Below are 18354 nucleotides of genomic sequence, written 5' to 3'. Positions count from 1 at the left end.
GCGTCAGTGCACCAGAGACTAAGAAGAACCAAAAGGAACCAGAGGGAACCAAAAATAACCAAAAGAACCAAGAGGAACCGAGAGGAACCAAAGGGAACCAAAAATAACCAAAAGAACCAAGAGGAACCGAGAGGAACCGGGGCGAAGCGCAGGACACAGGTAAGTGGACCGGCTCCAAACGACGGAGCGCTGAGTCGCTGCTGATGCTGTGATCTTTTGGCCGTTCGTCTCCACAGACATGCTGCCGTCCACGGTTCTGACGCTGGTTCTGTGCGGTCTGCTCCTCTGCTCCGAGCTGGGCCGGGGTGCAGGTGAGACCCACGTCTGTAGAACCGCCTGAGCGTTAGATCAGCCTTTTAGCTGCATGAGCCAAGAACACGAACCACAGCCGCGCTGAAGACGTTCACGCGTGGTTTGGAGCCAGGTGAGAGTTTAACCGGGCCGCTGTGGTTCCATGTGTGAACCCTCAGTGTTCCTGGAGCAGCAGCCAGCGGGCCGGTTCCTCAGCGCCGCGTCCAGGAGGCGTCGGGCCAACGCCTTCCTCATGGAGGAGATGTTACCGGGGGACCTGGAGCGGGAGTGTTATGAGGAGGCCTGCTCTCAGGAGGAGGCAGCTGAGATCTTCCAGAGCCGAGAGAGGACGGTGAGAGCCAGAGCCAGCGACCCGGAACCGAGCCACCGGGCCAGAACTAAAACGCTTTCTTTGTCCACAGATGGAGTTCTGGTTCCGATACACAAGTGAGTACATTCATCAGCAATGTTCAGAAGCATCAGAAACCAGCAGAGGTCACAGACAAACTGGAAGAACTGGACCAGGCAACTGGTTGGGAAGAAGTGATCTGATGTTAATTCAGTTACAACCACATCTGGAATAATTAAAGCTTCTGTTACTTAAACACATCACTTGGATGAGAGTCGTGGTGTGTTCAGGCGTCTCTCGTATATGCCGTAGATCCAAACCCCTGTCAGACCAACCCCTGTCTGAACGGAGGGTTCTGCTCTGTGGACCGAGGGGTCTTCATCTGCATCTGCCCTCCTCAGTACCAGGGCCGGACCTGTGAATCAGGTGAACATCACCTGCCAGATGTTGTGTTTTAAACACAGCAGCAGCAGCATCAACAACCTTCAGGTTCTGCTTGTATTTGTGTAGTGGTGTCTGTGTGTGGCTACAAAAACGGAGGCTGCATGCAGTACTGCAGAGACCGAGCAGGCGGCGCCGGGGTCCAGTGTGGCTGCGCCGACGGATATGAACTGGAAGCTGACGGACAGAGCTGCTCCCAGACCGGTACCACTGCTGGGTCACTGTGTCCTGCTGCATGTTGCTGCATGAGTACTGGGAGAATACTGATGCACCTTTGTACATAACAGAATCTGACAAAGTAAAAATAATAATCCCAGAAGAGCTGCAGAGGACGGGTGTGTTTGTGAGGCGTTCAGGGACCGTCCGTTGTTCTCCTCACGTCCCTGTCTTCCCCTGCAGCGTCGTTCTCATGCGGTCTGCAGCAGATGGAGGTGACGTATCATGGTCGCTCGGCGTGGACTCCAGAATCTGAGTGGGACAACGTTACCATGGAAACCAACATCAACATCACAGCCAGCTGGGAACCCAAACTGAACCTAACAGACACAGAGGAGACGACAAAGGGAGCAGGGAATGAGACGGCAGCGAGGGGGGAGGAGACTGAGGGCAGCGGGTGGATGACGCCCCGTATTGTGGGAGGAATGCTGGAGAAAGCAGGAGGGAGCCCGTGGCAGGTAGGTTCTGATGTGAGGCCCAGCGGGCGGCGCCAAGGCTGCTGACACCAGCGGGGGAGCTGTGTTTGTGTCCAGGTTCTGATACGCAGGTCCGACGGTTACGGCTTCTGTGGAGGAACGCTGGTGTCCGACCGCTGGGTGGTCTCTGCTGCCCACTGCCTGGAGGAGCCCGCAGACCACATTACCATAGGTGAGGACCCCAACCTGCCTGTGTTCAGGCCCAGATGACCGACACTCAGATGCGTTTGGTTCCGGCAGGAGACACTGATAAGCAGCGTCCGGATCCAGCTGAGCAGCGGATCCAGATCCAGAGGATCTTCATGCATCCACACTTCCACTCCTTCACCTTCGACAGTGACATCGCTCTTCTCTACCTGAGCCGGCCCGTGGTCCGGGGGCCCACGGCGCTGCCCGCCTGTCTGCCCGACCTGCACCTGTCCCAGTACCTTCTGAAGGTAACGTTAGCGTTAGCGTTAGCTTAGCGTCTGCATGAGCCCGGCGGGTCAGAGCCGCATGTCCGTCTGCATGTGTCCAGGAGGAAAACCTGGGGAAGGTGACGGGCTGGGGGGTCACCCGCTACCTGGGCCGGTCGTCCCGGTTCCTCAGGAGGGTCATGCTCCCGGTTGTGAGCCAGAACGTCTGCAGCGCCTCCACTGAGCAGGTGAGCCCTTATCGCTTCTAGGGTTGTCTGAACTGGGACTGAGACGCCTCCTGCCCCCAGGTGATCACAGACAACATGTTCTGTGCCGGCTACCCACAAGCCACCGTGGACGCCTGCAGCGGGGACAGTGGCGGGCCGTTCGTGGTCAACTACAGGGGGACCTGGTTTCTGACCGGCGTCGTCAGCTGGGGGGAGCAATGTGCCACCAAAGGCAAGTACGGGATCTACACCCGGATAGGGAACTTCCTGCCCTGGATCAGAGAGACCATGGACAGACTGGACCTGAACGGAACCAGGACCTGAGGACACCCTACCCCAGAAACGAGAGACACAGTTTTACAGCTAGACATTTGGAGGAGCGAACCGGGCCCTGGCAGTGGGTCCAACAGTGACTGAGCATCAGCTGACTCTCAGCTCAGCAGCTTCAATCAGCAGGTTCAGTGTTTGTGCAGTATGTTAATATGATTCTGGATACGAGTCAAAGTAAATGTGTTTATTTCAGTGCATTAAGTCATCAGATGAAAATCACGAGTGTAAATATATAAACGATGCAGACTTTATATCACAGCATTTAACATGAATACATCCTAAACGTTTCACAGTGCCCACGTGTTTGACTCTGTCTGAACGTCCTGCAGGTTGGCTGAACACATTAGTGATAGGACGGACAGATCCCAGAGCAGCGTTAGTCCGGTTCAGTGGTTCGAGCAGGTCTGAGCACAGCAGGAGGCCGTGTGGTCTCTGGGGCCGTGGTCACAAACAGCAGCTGAGCCCAGAGGAGACGAGCCGAAGCCACCAACCCCTGAGACTGGGCTCAGAACCATAGCGTGGTCACGATGGTGGGTTCAGTCTGTCACGACCCCGACGTGACCTCCACTTCAGTTTGTTGTGAAGTAGGTTGACGCAGAATGAGCCAGTGGGAGGAACAGGGTTCACGTTTAGCTTCCTCCCTGCTTCACAAAGCAAACCCCAAGCAGAAGAACCAGCTACACGTGGCTCTGGATCCACTCCACGTATCGGGCCACTCGGGTGTAGACCCCGTACACCCTCTGACTCCCACACTCCTCGGGCCCGCCCCACGACACCAGGCCGAACACGGCCCACCGCCGGCTGGCCCGGTCCTCCACCACGAAGGCCCCCCCGCTGTCCCCCAGGCAGGTGTCCCTGCCGCCCTCGAAGAAACCCGCGCAGAACATGTTGTCAGTGATGTTGTAGCTGACGGAGCGCGACGTGTAGCTGGCCTGACACTCGTCCTGAGGAACCACGGGCAGCTTCACGTACTGCAGCAGGTTGGAGGCCACGCCGAGGTCAGCGTCGGCGCCGGGGTCAGAGGTCAGTGTGGGAGGGTTGCCGGCGGAGGCGTTGGCTGTGGAAACCCCCCAACCGGCAATCATCCCCAGAGAGTTGGGCAGAGGTGTAAGAGGAGAGTCCTGAAAAACAGGGGTCAAAGGTCACCAGTGGACAGCGTCACCAAAACTGGATGCTTTGTCCTAAACTACAGACAACTGTCCCCTCTGTGCCTTAAAGTCGTATATCAGCGTGGTCTTTTATTTCAGAACCTCTCTTCTGGATTCCTCTCATGCATTAACCCACCTGGCTGTGAGGGGGTGGGAGACAGACTGGACGGATGACTTGGTTGAACTCCACCTGCTCGCCGAGCTTCAGCAGAGCAATGTCATTGTTGTAGTTGTTGGGTTGGAAGTCCGGATGGAGAAAGATCCTGTCCACCGAGCGGGTGGTTGCCAGGCGCCTGTCCCGGGTGTCATGGAGACCGAGGTAGACCTGACAGAGACACAGGCAGGTTCTGGTCGGTCTGGTCTGATGCTATGAAATTCTACTAGGTGTTTGTGAGATAAAACAACAACTCTGTCTTCAATCACAATGACAGCGGGCCGGTTCTGGTCCATTACATTCCAGTTTTGGTCAGTTGCAAACAGATCATTAAAACTACAACAAGCTCAAATTAAACATAAAAAACCCGCACCTTGATGTGTTCTGGAGCCACGGGGACCACGGTGGGGTCCCGCCTCCGGGACCTCAGCACGTGAGCTGCTGTCAACACCCAGGACTCAGACAGCAGCGCCCCGGAGCCGAACCAGCGGTCCTCAGGCACCCGAGACAGGTCTTCCACGCTCAGCAGAACCTGCCAGGGGAACTGACCGGGTTCTGAGCTCCGACCACCCACGATCCGCTTCACCAGAGGGGGAAGAGAGCGGGAAGGCCAGCCGCAGGCTGAGGAGGAAAACCACCTGAAATGAACTAAAGACCGCCTCGCGTCGGGGTCTGGAGCTGTCAGACCTGCAGTCTGAGGGTATAAAAACACTGTGTTCTGAAACGGTACCTGGTTTACAGCTCGGCAGTTTGGTTCCTACTTCTGTGTTGGTCCATTCTCCACTGTGAGCACAGCGGTAGGAACCTGCAACACACACGACTCAGTTGAGCTGGAACGTCACCGCTGTAGAAGCGCTTCAACGGTAGCATGGCAGCCTGTATGAGGCCCCAGTCAGGACCCGGGTTCCAGTCAGGACCCGGGCCCAGTCAGGACCCGGGCCAATCAGGACCCGTCAGGACCCGGGTTCCAGTCAGGACCCGTCAGGACCCGGGTTCCAGTCTGGACCCGGGTTCCAGTCAGGACCCGTCAGGACCCGGGCCCAGTCAGGACCCGTCAGGACCTGGGTTCCAGTCAGGACCCGTCAGGACCCGGGTTCCAGTCTGGACCCGGGTTCCAGTCAGGACCCGTCAGGACCCGGGTTCCAGTCAGGACCCGTCAGGACCCGGGTTCCAGTCTGGACCCGGGTTCCAGTCAGGACCCGTCAGGACCCGGGCTCCAGTCAGGACCCGGGCCCAGTCAGGACCCGTCAGGACCCGGGCTCCAGTCAGGACCCAGGCTCCAGTAAGGACCCGTCAGGACCCGGGTTCCAGTCAGGACCCGTCAGGACCCGGGTTCCAGTCTGGACCCGTCAGGACCCGGGCCCAGTCAGGACCCGGGCCAATCAGGACCCGTCAAGACCCGGGTTCCAGTCAGGACCCGTCAGGACCCGGGCCCAGTCAGGACCCGGGCCAATCAGGACCCGTCAGGACCTGGGCCCAGTCAGGACCCGGGCCAATCAGGACCCGTCAGGACCCGGGCTCCAGTCAGGACCCGTCAGGACCCGGGCCCAGTCAGGACCCGGGTTCCAGTCAGGACCCGTCAGGACCCGGGCCCAGTCAGGACCCGGGCCAATCAGGACCCGTCAAGACCCGGGTTCCAGTCAGGACCCGTCAGGACCCGGGCCCAGTCAGGACTCGGGCCAATCAGGACCCGTCAGGACCCGGGTCCAAAGCTCACTTCCATTTACAAATAGAGAATCATAAAAAAGAAAATGGCTGCTTTATTGTTTGAATAATAATAATATAGATTATTATAATAAATATATAGATATAGAATATTAATATAGAATAATAATAAAGATCATCTGCTTTGATGTAATGACTTTAATAATGAGCCTTAGTTACTAAAACCTTGCGTTCCTTTTTAAGAACAGCGCTTCTGAAGCTGCTCAGAACTTATTGAAGCACTGATTGAAACCTACTGATGTTGTTGTGTAGTTGAACCGTTTCCTTTCGGCAAACATAGCGAACGGTAGATCCAAGCAGGGTGCTGTTGTCATGGTTACCAAACACCACATCAGCCATGTCAACCACCTTCGGACTCCCACAATCCACCACTGTGACGGAGACAAGGACAGAGCTGTGAGCGTCTCCAGCCTGAAACTGAAACTAATGACGTGGTTCCACTGAATCCAACGACCGCTCGCTGCAACAGGAAGACGTTTGTACAAAGACACAGCTGATGTTGTGGTTTGGTTCTTTTTATTAGGACACAGTTTACAGCTGGAGTTAGCTGGTCCACAAGTCCAGAAGTATCTGGACGACGTTACCTGGCGTCTACACTGATTCTGTCTCTGATCTAAGATGCTGCTTAGATCTTCACCTTCTCGTTTCTACAGAAAGACAAACAACAAGAAGAGTTTCAGTGACTCGAGACCCGAGCGTCTGATGACTGGTGTCATTTCAGGTCTCTCAGACGGGCTGGTCTCAGGTTCTAACTCTACATCCACAGCCGGTTGTTCAGGCGGCGCCGCTCTCTATTGCTACTGGCTGTTCTAAGTACAGCTAAGTTGGTGAATCTGTCACACGAGCAGAAGGTTTTTCTTACACTGGCACAAGGGAAGGGTCCCGCTCCATAACCCATCAGAACCACAGTCCACCTGGTAGTGGTCCAGATACTGTCCATCCTGAAACACAGGAATGCGTTTGGGCCTGGCGACTTAGTGGCTCCACCTGTACACTGGTTTCCGACTGACCTTGATCAGCCGGTACCCAGGCTCACAGGTGAACAGAACGTGGTCCTGGAAGGAGTAGAACGTCTGGACGGGCCTCAGCAGGCCGTTAGCTGGCGTCTGCGGGACAGGACACTGACTTCCTGTTAGAAAAATAAAAGCATTTATTCAAAGACTGCAGCAGACTGTGGAGACTCTGACTCACGCTGGTTCTCCCAGAGGTTCTGTTTAGAGGCAGTTGGACCTGGATCTGAGGTGTTTGAGGTTGGACGTCCAAGTGTTGTTAGTGGGAACAGGCTCAGTTCTGAAACCTTGGACTGAGTTCTACCTGTGCTGCTGTAGCTCAGACTCCAGCCCGCGTTTTCTCCCGAGTTGTCACTGTGGAAGACGACAATGACGCTGTTGCTGTCGGTCTCGATGAGTCCTGGAGATACAGTGCCACAAAACGGGCCGAGCTCACGACCGCCTGCGAGGATCTGACACGGGAACGGGTTAAACAGTGGACGGCTTCTGCCGGCGTCTCCAGGTACCTGCTCCGCTCACCTTCACGTAGTCGTAGGGACAGCTGACGTTGGGGTGGTCCTCCACGTCGAAGGTGGGCCCAAATTGGATATGGACCCTGAAGCCTGGTTCCACCTCAATACGATACAAACATTCAGAGCTCTTTGGGTACGGAGCTGGAAAATCGACACTGCTCAGGATCCCGGAGCGTTCCCTGAACACAGCACCACTGCACTCGACTGCAAACAGACGAGGCTCCACTTAATGAGCAGAATGTACGAGGCCTCATCAGTCCAGCTAAAAGAGTGTGTGTGTGTGTGTGTGTGTGTGTGTGTGTGTGTCTGTGTGTGTGTGTGTGTGTGTGTGTGTGTGTGTGTGTGTGTGTGTGTGTGTGTGTGTGTGTGTGTGTGTGTGTGTGTGTGTGTGTGTGTGTGTGTGTGTGTGTGTGTGTGTGTGTGTGTGATCTGAAGGAATGTGACCTGCAGAGATTGTGACACATTTATCAGAGGACTCTCCAGCGCCTCCTTAGTGGCTCTGAAATGCAGCAGTTCTGTAAACACACTTAATCTCTGTACAGCAAGTCCAGAGCCGGGTCGGCCCGAGCTCTGTAATCTGACCTGTGACCAGCTTCTCTGACTTCTCGCTGTGTGTTGGGGTTTTTCCACCACAATCAGCTTAAACGTGTGACTTGAATTCCAGCAGCTTGATGTTGATCCTGCATAAGTCCCGTCTCAGACTAGGCTCTGAAACCACAGGTGGACTTCATGTTGCTGGTCTGGTCTATTTCCTGACTAAAACACCTGATTTCTAGGCCGATTCGCTGCTGTTAGGACTCGTTCCGCCTGTTGCTCCTTAGATGGAGGCAGGTGGTTTATTAGACGGCAGCTCTGCCTGTGAGCAGACTCACCTCGGCAGGTGCGGTTGTCGGTGTGCAGCAGGTAACCATAGCGACAGGAGCAATAGTATCCTCCAACGTAGTTGTGACAGAGGTGATCACAGAGCAGATCCTCGTTGTCGCGGTCGCTGCACTCGTCCACGTCTGCAGAGACGACAGTCAGAGCTGTTAGTGGAGTAACAGGAGCTTTAGCTGGGTTCAGAACACGGCTCCTGGAGGCGTTAACCTTTACTAGAACCCAAATCCTTGCTCAAAGGTTAAAGCCTGCACAGAACCTTCACAGAACCCTCACATCAACGAGTCAGACGTGATATTAAACACAAGTTTTAACAGAGCTTTGAGCTACTGGCAAGAGACAAGATCTAGCGGTTCTGTGTTCCTCACCCACAGCACTGTAGTGAGCCATGAACCCGGAGAACCGCTCCTCGTTGGAGAAGTCGGAGAAGAACCAGACGCTGAGGGAGTTTCTGGGAGAGGAGATGACCTGCTGAGCCGGCACCACCTCCGTGTCCGTCTCCTCCTTCCCACAGAACAAGCCCAGCACCTCCCCCTCTGCCTCCACCTGCAACCCAACACAGGAACAGCCACTGGGGTTCTGAGCATCAGGGCTCAGAACAAACATCACAACTGTGCATCACGAGTCTCCTGGTCCGAAACAGACAAACTCCTGAAACACAACAGTCACTGCAGGATCCGCCTTATCAGACGGGTCGGGTCAGTGTGAGGGTCAGTGGACTACAGGCCGTGTGTGTGTGTGTGTGTGTGTGTGTGTGTGTGTGTGTGTGTGTGTGTGTGTGTGTGTGTGTGTGTGCGTGCGCGTGCGCGTGCGCGTGCGTGTGCGCGTGTGTGTGATCTCATTAGCTCCACTCAGTTTCCACCACCATCTGATAACATTAGACTGCACTAAGTTTGTGAAGCAGCAGAGTGAACTAACAAGCTGAACATAAACAGTCTGCTGGAGCTGATGAACCGGCGGTTATTCAACTATATTCTGGTAGCTGCGTTGTCATGGCACAGTACTAACTGCACTCCAGTACCAACTATACTCCAGTACCAACTGTACTCCGGTACTAACTATACTCCAGTACTAACTGCACTCCAGTACTAACTGTACTCCAGTACCAACTGTACTCCAGTACCAACTATACCCCAGTACTAACTATACCCCAGTACTAACTGCACTCCAGTACCAATTGCACTCCAGTACCAGCTGTACTCCAGTATCAACTGGACTCCAATACTAACTATACTCCTGTACTAACTGTACTCCAGTACCAACTGCACTCCAGTACTAACTGTACTCCAGTACTAACTATACCCCAGTACTAACTGCACTCCAGTACTAACTGTACTCCAGTACCAACTATACTCCGGTACTAACTGTACTCCAGTACCAACTGCACTCCAGTACCAACTGCACTCCAGTACTAACTGCACTCCAGTACTAACTATACTCCAGTACCAACTGTACTCCGGTACTAACTATACTCCAGTACTAACTGCACTCCAGTACTAACTGTACTCCAGTACCAACTGTACTCCAGTACCAACTATACCCCAGTACTAACTATACCCCGGTACTAACTGCACTCCAGTACCAATTGCACTCCAGTACCAGCTGTACTCCAGTATCAACTGGACTCCAATACTAACTATACTCCTGTACTAACTGTACTCCAGTACCAACTGCACTCCAGTACTAACTGTACTCCAGTACTAACTATACCCCAGTACTAACTGCACTCCAGTACTAACTGTACTCCAGTACCAACTATACTCCGGTACTAACTGTACTCCAGTACCAACTGCACTCCAGTACCAACTGCACTCCAGTACTAACTGCACTCCAGTACTAACTATACTCCAGTACCAACTATACTCCGGTACTAACTATACTCCAGTGCTAACTGTACTCCAGTACCAACTGTACTCCAGTACCAACTGCACTCCAGTATTTTCTGACACCGTGAGGACGATCCATGTCTCACCTTGACGTAGTCGTACTCACACAGGTAGGACGGCTCCAGGTCAAAGTGGCTGAAGTAGAGTCTGACGTGGAAGCCGTGGGGAACGCTGACGTTCCAGCGCAGATCCGTCTCTTCAGGATACGGCTCAGGGAAGTTCGGGGACGTGAGGCTGCCAAACATTCCTGACAGAGACAGGAGCCGGGAGTCGGCCGCGACGCACACGAGGAGTGGGAAGAAGAAGAATCTGAGACCCAGAGAGAGCAGAGACAGAGGGTGAGGAAACATGTGGGGTTAAACCGCCACTAACGGAGCTGGACGTGTGGAAACATGAATTCACCCCAGAACGGATGCAGTTTCAGAATAAATCAGTGAAAGACAACATTAAATGTGTAGACGAGACCCCGCTCGCATTTAATCAAAATTATCTGGACTAAACTTCAGCAGCTTATAATTCAACAGTTTTCTTAGTTAGTGTATTATTTGTGAATTCTACCTGAGTACTTCAAACTGTACTTCCAGCACCTGGGATGATGTGTTCACACTTCAGTCATTTTTGTGATTCTGGAGCAGTTGAGTCGTGACGCAGTTGAATGTTTAAGTACCAGACTGGTCAAAAACAGAAAAACCTTAGACAAACGGCACAAACTCACCTCATGACGGACAAACCGACGCTCAGCACCAGCTCCGCTCCACTGACTTTCACTGAGCGACGCTCCGGAGTTCAGTCTGTCGTGTGACGTCACCAAAAGCTCGATGTCACCACGTCAGAATCCGATTCAGGACAAGGTCCTTGGCTGCGATGACGCCGCTTCCACCAGGTGGCGCAACTGGACCGCCACCGATCAGTCGGTACTTCAAACTGAGTAACGAGTAACGTTCGAGTAACGTGGCCCTTGTTTCCATGGTGACGGGATCAGCGTCTCGGCGTCGCTGCTCGGCGTTGCGTCCTCTGTGAGGTGCGGGGCGGGCGGTGGCGGTGCGCTGGCGCTGCGGGTCGTGCGGGTCCGCTCCTCATCCCCGCCGCCATGCCGAACCGACAGAAGCAGCTCATCTTCTCCGCATCCGGCGTCTTCGGCCTCTCCTGCGCCCTCACGGCCGCCGTGGCCACTGGGCTGCCGTTCTGGGTCAACGGGACCATGCTGTGCCGAACCGGGGCCGAGTTGGTCAATGCCAGCGGACCCGAACTGGACAATTTCCTGGGAGAGCTGAGCTACGGACTGTTCCACGGGGAACGGGTGAAGAAGTGCGGCCTGGGAGGGAGGCCGTCCCGGTTCTCATGTGAGTCTTAGCCCGGTTCTTAGAACGGTTCGGTCCACAGCTTCGATTAAAGTAAGGGGCGAAGCGTTTTACGTCACAGCACCAACAGGTGTTGGACTCACCTGCGTGTTAATTATTCACACATTCCAATGAAATATTTAAAGCTTCTGCTCTGTTGTACAAATACTTACTGCACTTGTACTTTCTTCATTCTACTAAATTCTACTTACACAGAGTGTGTATTTCTGCTGTGTGTAAAGTTTTCAGCATTTACAGAGTTCTCATTATCAGAAAAAAGCCGGACTGGGACAGTTGTGTAATGAGTGGTCCATGGTTCTGGTTCTGCTGTGTAATGAACCCAGTGTGTCCACAGCAGAGTAATTACTGGTCCCAGTTAAAGGGAGCAGTCGTCCTTCACTAACGGCTTTTCTGCCCGACTGCATCACATCTGATGAGAACAAACAAAGCAGCGCTGGTTCTGTGAGGAGCGGGTTCAGGCTGTAGCAGCTTTAGAACAGAACCAGCTCAGCTCTTCTCTTATTGACAGTCTTGCATTTGTTTTGCAGTAAAGGTTAACACATGTTTAAATGCCTGCTGTTGGTAATGAACCTCTTGTGTTCCGCTGAGACTCCACCACAGGCCTCGTGTCTCTTTTGCCTGGTCTGGTAGCTCAGTTGGTAGCGCGTCGCTTCCATCGCCCATGTGGCAGCTCACTGCCCCTCAAGGGGGATGGGTCAAAAGCAGAGGACAAATCTCCCCACTGTGGGACTAATAAGGGTTAATTTCTTCTTCCTCTTCTTTCCTCCCAGTCTTCCCAGAGCTGCTCAACGCCGTCCCAGCAGGCCTCCACATCTCTGTGATCTTCTTCTGTGGTGTGGTGATCCTCTTCTCCTCCGTGGCCTCCGGCCTCTTCTTCTTTAATGCTTTTGGCCGGCCCTATGAGACGCTGCAAGGCCCGCTGGGACTTTACCTGTGGACCTTCATCAGCTGTGAGACCCCCCCCCCCCACGTACTTCTCACACACTCGCCTGTGGCTCCTTTGGTGGAGCATCTGCAGGTGTTTGTGTTATTTGTAGCTCGCGTCAGCTTCTCTGCTGGTTCTGGTCTCTCTGCAGGTGTTTGCAGCTTCCTGGTGATGATTCTGTTTGCGTCCGAGGTGAAGCTCCATCATCTGTCGGAGCGGATCGTAAACTACAACGAGGTGAACTTCGTGTTCCAGACGTTCTCGGAGCGCTACGACCGCTCCTTCTGGCTCTTCTTCCTCATCTTCTTCCTGCACGGGTTCAACATCTTCCTGATCCGACTGGCGGGGATCCAGTTCCCCTTCCAGGAGTCCAAAGGGCTCGAGCTGAGCGGGGGCGCGGCCGACCTCTTGTACTGATGACTGGACTGAATGGACCCAGTTTTAAACTGGTTCATGAGTAAACCACATGGACGCTCAGTGTCTGGACTGGACCTGAGGAACCAACGTAAGGGATGAAGTCGGGATTCAGCACTTTTCCTGGTTACATTTTCCCAGACTCTTGAAAGGAGCTGAAGTTCTGGAGCGTGATCCTGGTCCACAGCAGGTTAACATCCAGGTTGACTGGGTTCTAGTCACTGATGTTTTAGTTTATCTATTACAAATCGTTTCCTGCAGACATCGTCTCAATCAGTGTGGATTAAGTTCATTTAAGTTTGTCACACGTTTGTTATTTAGCCATTTTTTTTATATGTAGATCATCATGCTTGGTTCTATGCAGATATCTGCTCATATTGTATTTGATGAATATCACTGTGCATTATTGTGATTGCTGAGTTTAAACTGTTGATGCAGAGTCGGTTTCAGTCACATCCATATGAGGTTCTGTTCAGTCTCCTGTAAAGGTTCCTTCACTGGTTTCTCCTGTCAGTGGCCTTTTATTGATCGACACAGTGACGAGGAGACGTTGACGCTCAGACGAGCATCCAGAGTTTTCTGTTCCAGTAACATTCATGTTTTAATGCACTCATTACATTTTGGTTCCTGTTCACATGTGTCAGTGTTTTTTCTTTGTATGAGTCTGATTTGCCAAATGTTTATCTAAAACCTCCCCAGACCAGAACCCTTCACTCAGTAGAATCAGACTGTATCTGTAAACAGCAGCTGTGACGACGCTGAAGAGGAACTTACAGAATCCATCAGACCCGGTCTGGTCCAAACCACAGATTCTCCTACTGTAAATCCTCTGTCCCAGTGAGGAACAAACATGTTGGTGGGACTGGTTCTTGCTGTGGGTCCAGTTTCACATAAGGGATTTACGTGGCTCAGGTGTTTGGACCTACTTCAACAGAACCAAGTGTAAATATGAACAATCACAATTTCAGTAATGAACAAACTATATCCATCCTCCACTGGAGCAGGACATGTCTGTGGTTCTGTGGACTGAAACCTCACCTGTTCAGCTGGATCAGGTCTTGTGGAAACTCCTTTCTTCCTCTTGTCCCCTGCAGTGACACTGACACTGTCCATCTGTGTTTCGATGTGTTGACAGAAAAATCTGGTCTGAGAAGAACCTGGATCCTGCTCTGAAGAACCGGACCACATGATTCCCCCGGAGGCTGGTGTCGTGTTGTTTCTATCATGTGTTTAATTGTGGTGTCTTGTTCAATAGGACAGATAATTAAAGGGCTGGGTTTCAGCAGGCTGATGGCTGACGGAGACTCAGATGGACCCAACTGGACCAAGCCAGCACCAGAAACCCAAGAGAACCATTACTTTTTAAAGATGAACCCAATCTGAATCTGCAGCCTGGCATCAAATCTACCGTAAACAGGAACAAGAGGATGCTCTGATGTGAACTAAAACTGGGCACAAACTCAACCTGTCCACCGACGCTGCGACATCACATATTTAGCATGAATTAATAAAAACAAAGATAACCATTTATCAAGAGGAGTGTTTATGTTTCTTATATATATACTCCTCTTGTAAAAGCAAAAGTGTCCATCACAATACGACATTCAGTCTAATACATGCTGCTTGGTGAACTGAGGTTCAGCTAAAAACAAGTGGCGATGAGGTGGTCAGCTGATGATGATGTTGAGGGGCGGCACCTGATTGGTCAGAGCTCTTAATGGGGGAGGAGTTACCTGAAAGACCCAACTTGGCAACAAGTCATTTGGTTCAAGGTGTGTGTCTCAGGTGAAGCTTCACTCAGACCTGCTGCAGGTGAGCTGCTCTTCTTTAAGTGTGTCTTTCTTTTGTTGACTCACATCACGCACAAGAACTGTCAAGAATAATGATTTAATAATAAAATCTGTTCCTGAGGTAAATGTCAGCTGTGAGCGGTTCTGCTGTCAATCATGTTCTACTCTGTTTAAATGGATGTTCTTTACTTCGCTGAACCTGTCTCCACAGCAACAGTCTGACCAACCTCGGTCAGAACAGAACCAAAATCAGGTTGGATTTGGTTTAGGTTGGATTCAGAAGGAAGAATCCAGTCTCGCATCTCTGACCCAGTACAAACCGACACCGGTCCCACACAGATCTCCTGTCTATACGCAGAACGCTTCACAGGAACCAAGGCTGTTTGAACAAACGTCCAGTGTGTGTGTGTGATGAGATGGGGGCGGAGCTGCAGCAGATTCTGGTCCAATTGTCCGAGCTGCAGTGCAGGAGGTCAGTCTCCACCCGTCGTCCTCTGGCTCTGGGTGCTGATCGACTAATTTGGGTTTCTAACAGTATGAATTCTGTTCGCAGGCTCCGACCAGAACACAGGATTGTGAGTTTCTGAACATCATGTCTTCATCAGAATCTGTCGAAACAAACTGTGAACATGGCTGACTGCAGAATCAGAACCAGCTTTAGAACCACATAGCCCGACCACCCCCTGCTGGTTCTCATGCTCCGCTGCACCTACTTCAGTTTTCAGGACCGGAAACCGATCCTGTAACACACACACACACACACACACACACACACACACACACACACACACACACACACACACACACACACACACACACACACACACACACACACACACACACACACACACACACCAGATCCAGTTTCACTTTGGAGCTGAGCAGCAGTTACTGCAGTTGTCATAGTAGAACAACAGCAGTGCTGGTCGAGCTGGTGCTGGTCCTGTTAGTTAGTATTACTTCCATCATCCGGACCTCCCAGTGTTAGTTTTACTACTGTAGCCGGTGGTTGTTGTGATGTCAGACTACATTGAACTGCTTCAACTGGAAGTTAACAAGAATCCAGACGTGAGTACTATGGAAAATACTATGACCACTGCATGTACCACTAATGTTACTGTCAGTACTGGGACCGAGCTGTCTGACGACTCCACAGCTCCTTATTGGACCCTGTGCCAGAACCAACCGACACACGTCTCTTAAAGGGGTGAAGGTGTGGGTGGAGTTACCGCGTCGTGTTTGTCTGTGTCGGGTGGAAGTTCCATCTGAGTCCTGTGATCCAAAACATCTGGGCCACATCTGTTCTTCCAGAGGCTGCTGGACGTGGGGAACGAGGAGGACCCGGAGGAGGCCCCTCCTCCCTGCAGGGCCCTCCCCCCACCCTGCTCCATCCCCCGGAGGCTGGTGGTTTCCCCAGGCCTCGGAGGGACGCCGGTCACCCCCCAGCTCACTGAGGTGGCACCCAGTGACCTCATCTGGAACCAGTACCAGCTCTGACCCCCTGAGTTTTTAAAAACAGTTTTGTTTTTACTTTCAGAGCCTGAGGCGGATTTTGTTTGGTAGAACTTTTCACGTCTTTAACTACGAGTGGAGAAAATCCTCCTTTGTGTTCAGGGACCCAAACTCGGACTTGTCCTATGCCCTCGAGACGGACAGGGTGAGAGCCGGCTCCGGGCCCAGGTAGGCTCACTGTCTGGGTGCCGTGTAAGTCTCACCTGGTGGGGTGTGTTTCAGGGTGGAGCCGGGCCCATCCAGATGGTGGTCCAGGCCCGAGTCATCAAACACCTGCTGTTCATGCATCAGAACAGCTTGGAGAGACGAACCCTGCACAGGTACCTGGACGCGGCTGCACTTCTTGCAGCGCAGCGCTTCTAAACATCTGTCCGTCCTGGTGCTGTGTCTCCTCCCAGCCTCAGCGCGGTCGGACAGGAGCAGCAGGAGCGGGCGCTGGCGGCGGCGCTGTCCGACTGCCTCTGGTCGGCCGGACAGGAGCTCAGTGCTACGGTGGCTTTGGTGGCGGAGAACTACTGCATCACTCCTCCCCTGGACTACAAGCTGGACAACTTCACGGAGAAGGTAGAGACACCAGACGCCTGTCTCTGGACTGGCTGCATCCGGTGACCTTCGCCTCCTCTGTCTCTCAGTTGCAGCTGTTTACGTTTAACAGGAAAGAGGATGTCAGGAAGTTCGTCTTGGATCACATTCAGTGTGTGAGTGAATCTACGCGTTTGTTACCTCAGTTCACACATAGAAGAGGAGGAGACGTCACATCTTGCATTTGTTTCCCAGTTTAAAGAGGAGGGAGGTCACGGAGTCATCCTGTTCCTCTACAGCCTCATCTGCTCCCGGACCGTCGACAGGTAACTGGAACCATGAAGGTCGTGTGATTGTTGATGAGGAGCTAGAAGAAACACATTATCCACCATGACCCACATGTTCGTCTCCACAGGCTGAAGGAGGATCTGGACTCCAGCACCCACCACCTGCTGCACCTCAGTCTGGGCAACTTCATCTGTCGTCAGGTGAGAAACGCGTGTAACATGAACCCACTCCTGCTACAAAGGGTCTGGATCAGAACCTCAGGCAGATGAAGAATTTGGGTTGTGAAGTTCGCAGGTTCCTGAGGGTTCCTCTGTCTCCGCAGGCTCTGCTGAACCTGCTGCTCACAGGCAGAGCCTGTCCTCACGTCTTCAACGGGGCGGTGCACGTAGAGGAGCGGCCACCGGCAGAGCGCCCCCTGCAGGGCGTCCTGTGTCGCAGCGACGTGGGGTATCTGCACTGGAGTCGGGAGCAGATGGAGAGAGACACGCTGCCACAGGTGGAGCTGCTACACGGGCCTGTCCTGCGCCGGCGTGCTCAGGTTCTGATGGGCCCGTGGTTCCCTGTCCTCTGCAGGTGGGCAGCATGCTGAAGACCCCCAGGTTCCCCATCTGGGTCTGCTGCATCAACGGCAGCTGCTCGGTGTTGTTCAGCCTCAACCGAATGCTGCTGTCCGACTGGAAGATGGAGCATCTGTTCTACCTCTACTACTACAACGGGCAGAGCTCGCAGAGGTCCACGGTCAGACTGACTGTCGGTGAGGACCGGGACCGGCCAGGTTGGGTCGGGGTTCAGTCTTATCCGCTATTTGCCTCTTCTGTTTTGTGTGCAGACACACACTCCCACCACTGGGAGGCGTCATCCACAGACACTGAGGGAGATCCAGAGAAGAGGTTCCCCTCACTGGAAATGACCATCAGGACCAAATGGGCCGGCGCTGCCATCACGTGGAACGACACCTTGCCTTTCTACTGAACATTTTGGTTCCAGAAGGACCAAGACTGAGCTGCAAACTGGGTCACATGGTTTGTTCTGGTCCAAACTGTGTCTGAATGCTCCGCTTCTGCTCCCTCGTGATTACAAATAAAAAGGTTCTGATTCTTCAGTGTTTGCTTGTGCACAAAACCCTTCTTCGTGCTGTTTCAAACCCAGACGCGGTGTCACTCTCCAAACGTTCGGACCCGGTGTTCTTCACCCACTGGTCCAGATGTTCTGGAGAAGCTCCGTCATCTGTCAGCTTGTGTCACGTCCTCACGCTGCCGGTTTAATGTTGTTTGACAGCAACAGAGCTTCAGAGCGTATCTGCAGAACAGGCCAACGTGGACTCTGCCCATTTAAACCAAGTCTGAGTCATTCATGTTACCCTCAACCGTCAGAGACAGGAAACAGGAACCATCCTAATCTGAACGTGTGCCCACACGTTAGCCCCAACCCCAGTCCTATTTCACATTATTTAGGCCTCTGGTCCAGACCTCAAGGTCTCGACCCTCTGTCACTTCCTCCATTTCC

At 53.0% G+C, this 18354-nt stretch overlaps 4 protein-coding genes and 1 long non-coding RNA gene across 10 annotated transcripts in view; 3 read left to right on the top strand and 2 right to left on the bottom strand.

Annotated features, from left to right (window-relative positions):
* The window catches only part of LOC114868003 (coagulation factor X), a 3207-nt gene extending 187 nt beyond the window's left edge, over nucleotides 1-3020 (top strand). The window contains exons 1-11 of the mRNA XM_029171249.2: nucleotides 1-159; nucleotides 237-311; nucleotides 471-643; nucleotides 714-738; nucleotides 953-1066; nucleotides 1151-1285; nucleotides 1481-1755; nucleotides 1831-1945; nucleotides 2014-2210; nucleotides 2291-2416; nucleotides 2477-3020. The exon at nucleotides 1-159 is cut by the window's left edge and continues 187 nt beyond it. Of these exons, the coding sequence (XP_029027082.1) occupies nucleotides 239-311; nucleotides 471-643; nucleotides 714-738; nucleotides 953-1066; nucleotides 1151-1285; nucleotides 1481-1755; nucleotides 1831-1945; nucleotides 2014-2210; nucleotides 2291-2416; nucleotides 2477-2719 (1476 nt within the window). The 5' untranslated portion in view covers nucleotides 1-159; nucleotides 237-238 and the 3' untranslated portion in view covers nucleotides 2720-3020. The remainder of the gene's footprint in view (nucleotides 160-236; nucleotides 312-470; nucleotides 644-713; nucleotides 739-952; nucleotides 1067-1150; nucleotides 1286-1480; nucleotides 1756-1830; nucleotides 1946-2013; nucleotides 2211-2290; nucleotides 2417-2476) is intronic.
* Nucleotides 2895-10892, bottom strand: masp1 (MBL associated serine protease 1). Of its 2 annotated transcripts, none has more exons than XM_055514192.1 (13): nucleotides 10752-10892; nucleotides 10123-10345; nucleotides 8519-8696; nucleotides 8147-8299; nucleotides 7282-7478; nucleotides 7067-7214; nucleotides 6763-6881; nucleotides 6615-6693; nucleotides 5989-6123; nucleotides 4758-4832; nucleotides 4401-4648; nucleotides 4010-4198; nucleotides 2895-3846 (listed from the first exon to the last, which is right to left on the bottom strand). In XM_055514192.1, the coding sequence occupies exons 1-13, from the start codon at nucleotides 10754-10756 to the stop codon at nucleotides 3403-3405; spliced, it is 2193 nt and encodes a 730-aa protein (XP_055370167.1). In that variant the 5' UTR covers nucleotides 10757-10892; the 3' UTR covers nucleotides 2895-3402. The 2 variants fall into 2 exon arrangements, with proteins under 2 accessions (XP_055370167.1, XP_029027076.1); XM_029171243.3 differs by having other exon boundaries at nucleotides 8147-8278.
* Nucleotides 10893-11126: 234 nt separating this feature from the next.
* Nucleotides 11127-13368, top strand: clrn1 (clarin 1). Its single transcript, XM_029171256.3, has 3 exons — nucleotides 11127-11379; nucleotides 12168-12347; nucleotides 12474-13368. The coding sequence occupies exons 1-3, from the start codon at nucleotides 11127-11129 to the stop codon at nucleotides 12737-12739; spliced, it is 699 nt and encodes a 232-aa protein (XP_029027089.1). The 3' UTR covers nucleotides 12740-13368.
* A 2088-nt stretch (nucleotides 13369-15456) lies between these two features.
* On the top strand, nucleotides 15457-17953 carry mindy4b (MINDY family member 4B). Of its 5 annotated transcripts, XM_029171245.3 has the most exons (11): nucleotides 15457-15594; nucleotides 15838-15981; nucleotides 16064-16183; nucleotides 16261-16358; nucleotides 16437-16602; nucleotides 16671-16736; nucleotides 16816-16886; nucleotides 16976-17048; nucleotides 17171-17344; nucleotides 17422-17602; nucleotides 17678-17953. In XM_029171245.3, the coding sequence occupies exons 1-11, from the start codon at nucleotides 15544-15546 to the stop codon at nucleotides 17818-17820; spliced, it is 1287 nt and encodes a 428-aa protein (XP_029027078.3). In that variant the 5' UTR covers nucleotides 15457-15543; the 3' UTR covers nucleotides 17821-17953. The 5 variants fall into 5 exon arrangements, with proteins under 5 accessions (XP_029027078.3, XP_055370172.1, XP_055370175.1 ...); XM_055514197.1 differs by having other exon boundaries at nucleotides 17422-17953; XM_055514200.1 differs by lacking the exons at nucleotides 15457-15594; nucleotides 15838-15981; nucleotides 16671-16736 and having other exon boundaries at nucleotides 16073-16183; nucleotides 16767-16886; nucleotides 17422-17953.
* Nucleotides 15913-17172, bottom strand: LOC129605046 (uncharacterized). Its single transcript, XR_008696516.1, has 3 exons — nucleotides 16762-17172; nucleotides 16242-16676; nucleotides 15913-16027 (listed from the first exon to the last, which is right to left on the bottom strand). It is a non-coding gene; the product is annotated as an uncharacterized LOC129605046 (long non-coding RNA).
* Nucleotides 17954-18354: the final 401 nt, after the last annotated feature.

Source organism: Betta splendens, chromosome 13 (assembly GCF_900634795.4).
Source record: "Betta splendens chromosome 13, fBetSpl5.4, whole genome shotgun sequence".
Lineage (NCBI taxonomy): Eukaryota > Metazoa > Chordata > Actinopteri > Anabantiformes > Osphronemidae > Betta > Betta splendens.
The sequence above is the reverse complement of the archived record's forward strand: the minus strand, read 5'-3'. Positions and strand labels throughout refer to the sequence as shown.

Bases quoted from the DNA above. Each gene is read 5' to 3' on its own strand.
- masp1 (XM_055514192.1), bottom strand. The intron at 6,694-6,762 runs GTCAGTCGGAAA...CCTGTGTTTCAG, and splicing joins CTGGGTACCGGCTGATCAAG to GATGGACAGTATCTGGACCA. The intron at 6,124-6,614 runs GTAAGAAAAACC...TCTCCGTCACAG, and splicing joins GACCCTTCCCTTGTGCCAGT to TGGTGGATTGTGGGAGTCCG.
- clrn1 (XM_029171256.3), top strand. From the start codon at position 11,127: ATGCCGAACCGACAGAAGCAGCTCATCTTCTCCGCATCCGGCGTCTTC. The intron at 11,380-12,167 runs GTGAGTCTTAGC...CTTTCCTCCCAG, and splicing joins GAGGCCGTCCCGGTTCTCAT to TCTTCCCAGAGCTGCTCAAC. The intron at 12,348-12,473 runs GTGAGACCCCCC...GTCTCTCTGCAG, and splicing joins CCTGTGGACCTTCATCAGCT to GTGTTTGCAGCTTCCTGGTG.
- mindy4b (XM_055514197.1), top strand. From the start codon at position 15,544: ATGTCAGACTACATTGAACTGCTTCAACTGGAAGTTAACAAGAATCCA. The intron at 15,595-15,837 runs GTGAGTACTATG...CTGTTCTTCCAG, and splicing joins AAGTTAACAAGAATCCAGAC to AGGCTGCTGGACGTGGGGAA. The intron at 16,603-16,670 runs GTAGAGACACCA...TCTGTCTCTCAG, and splicing joins TGGACAACTTCACGGAGAAG to TTGCAGCTGTTTACGTTTAA.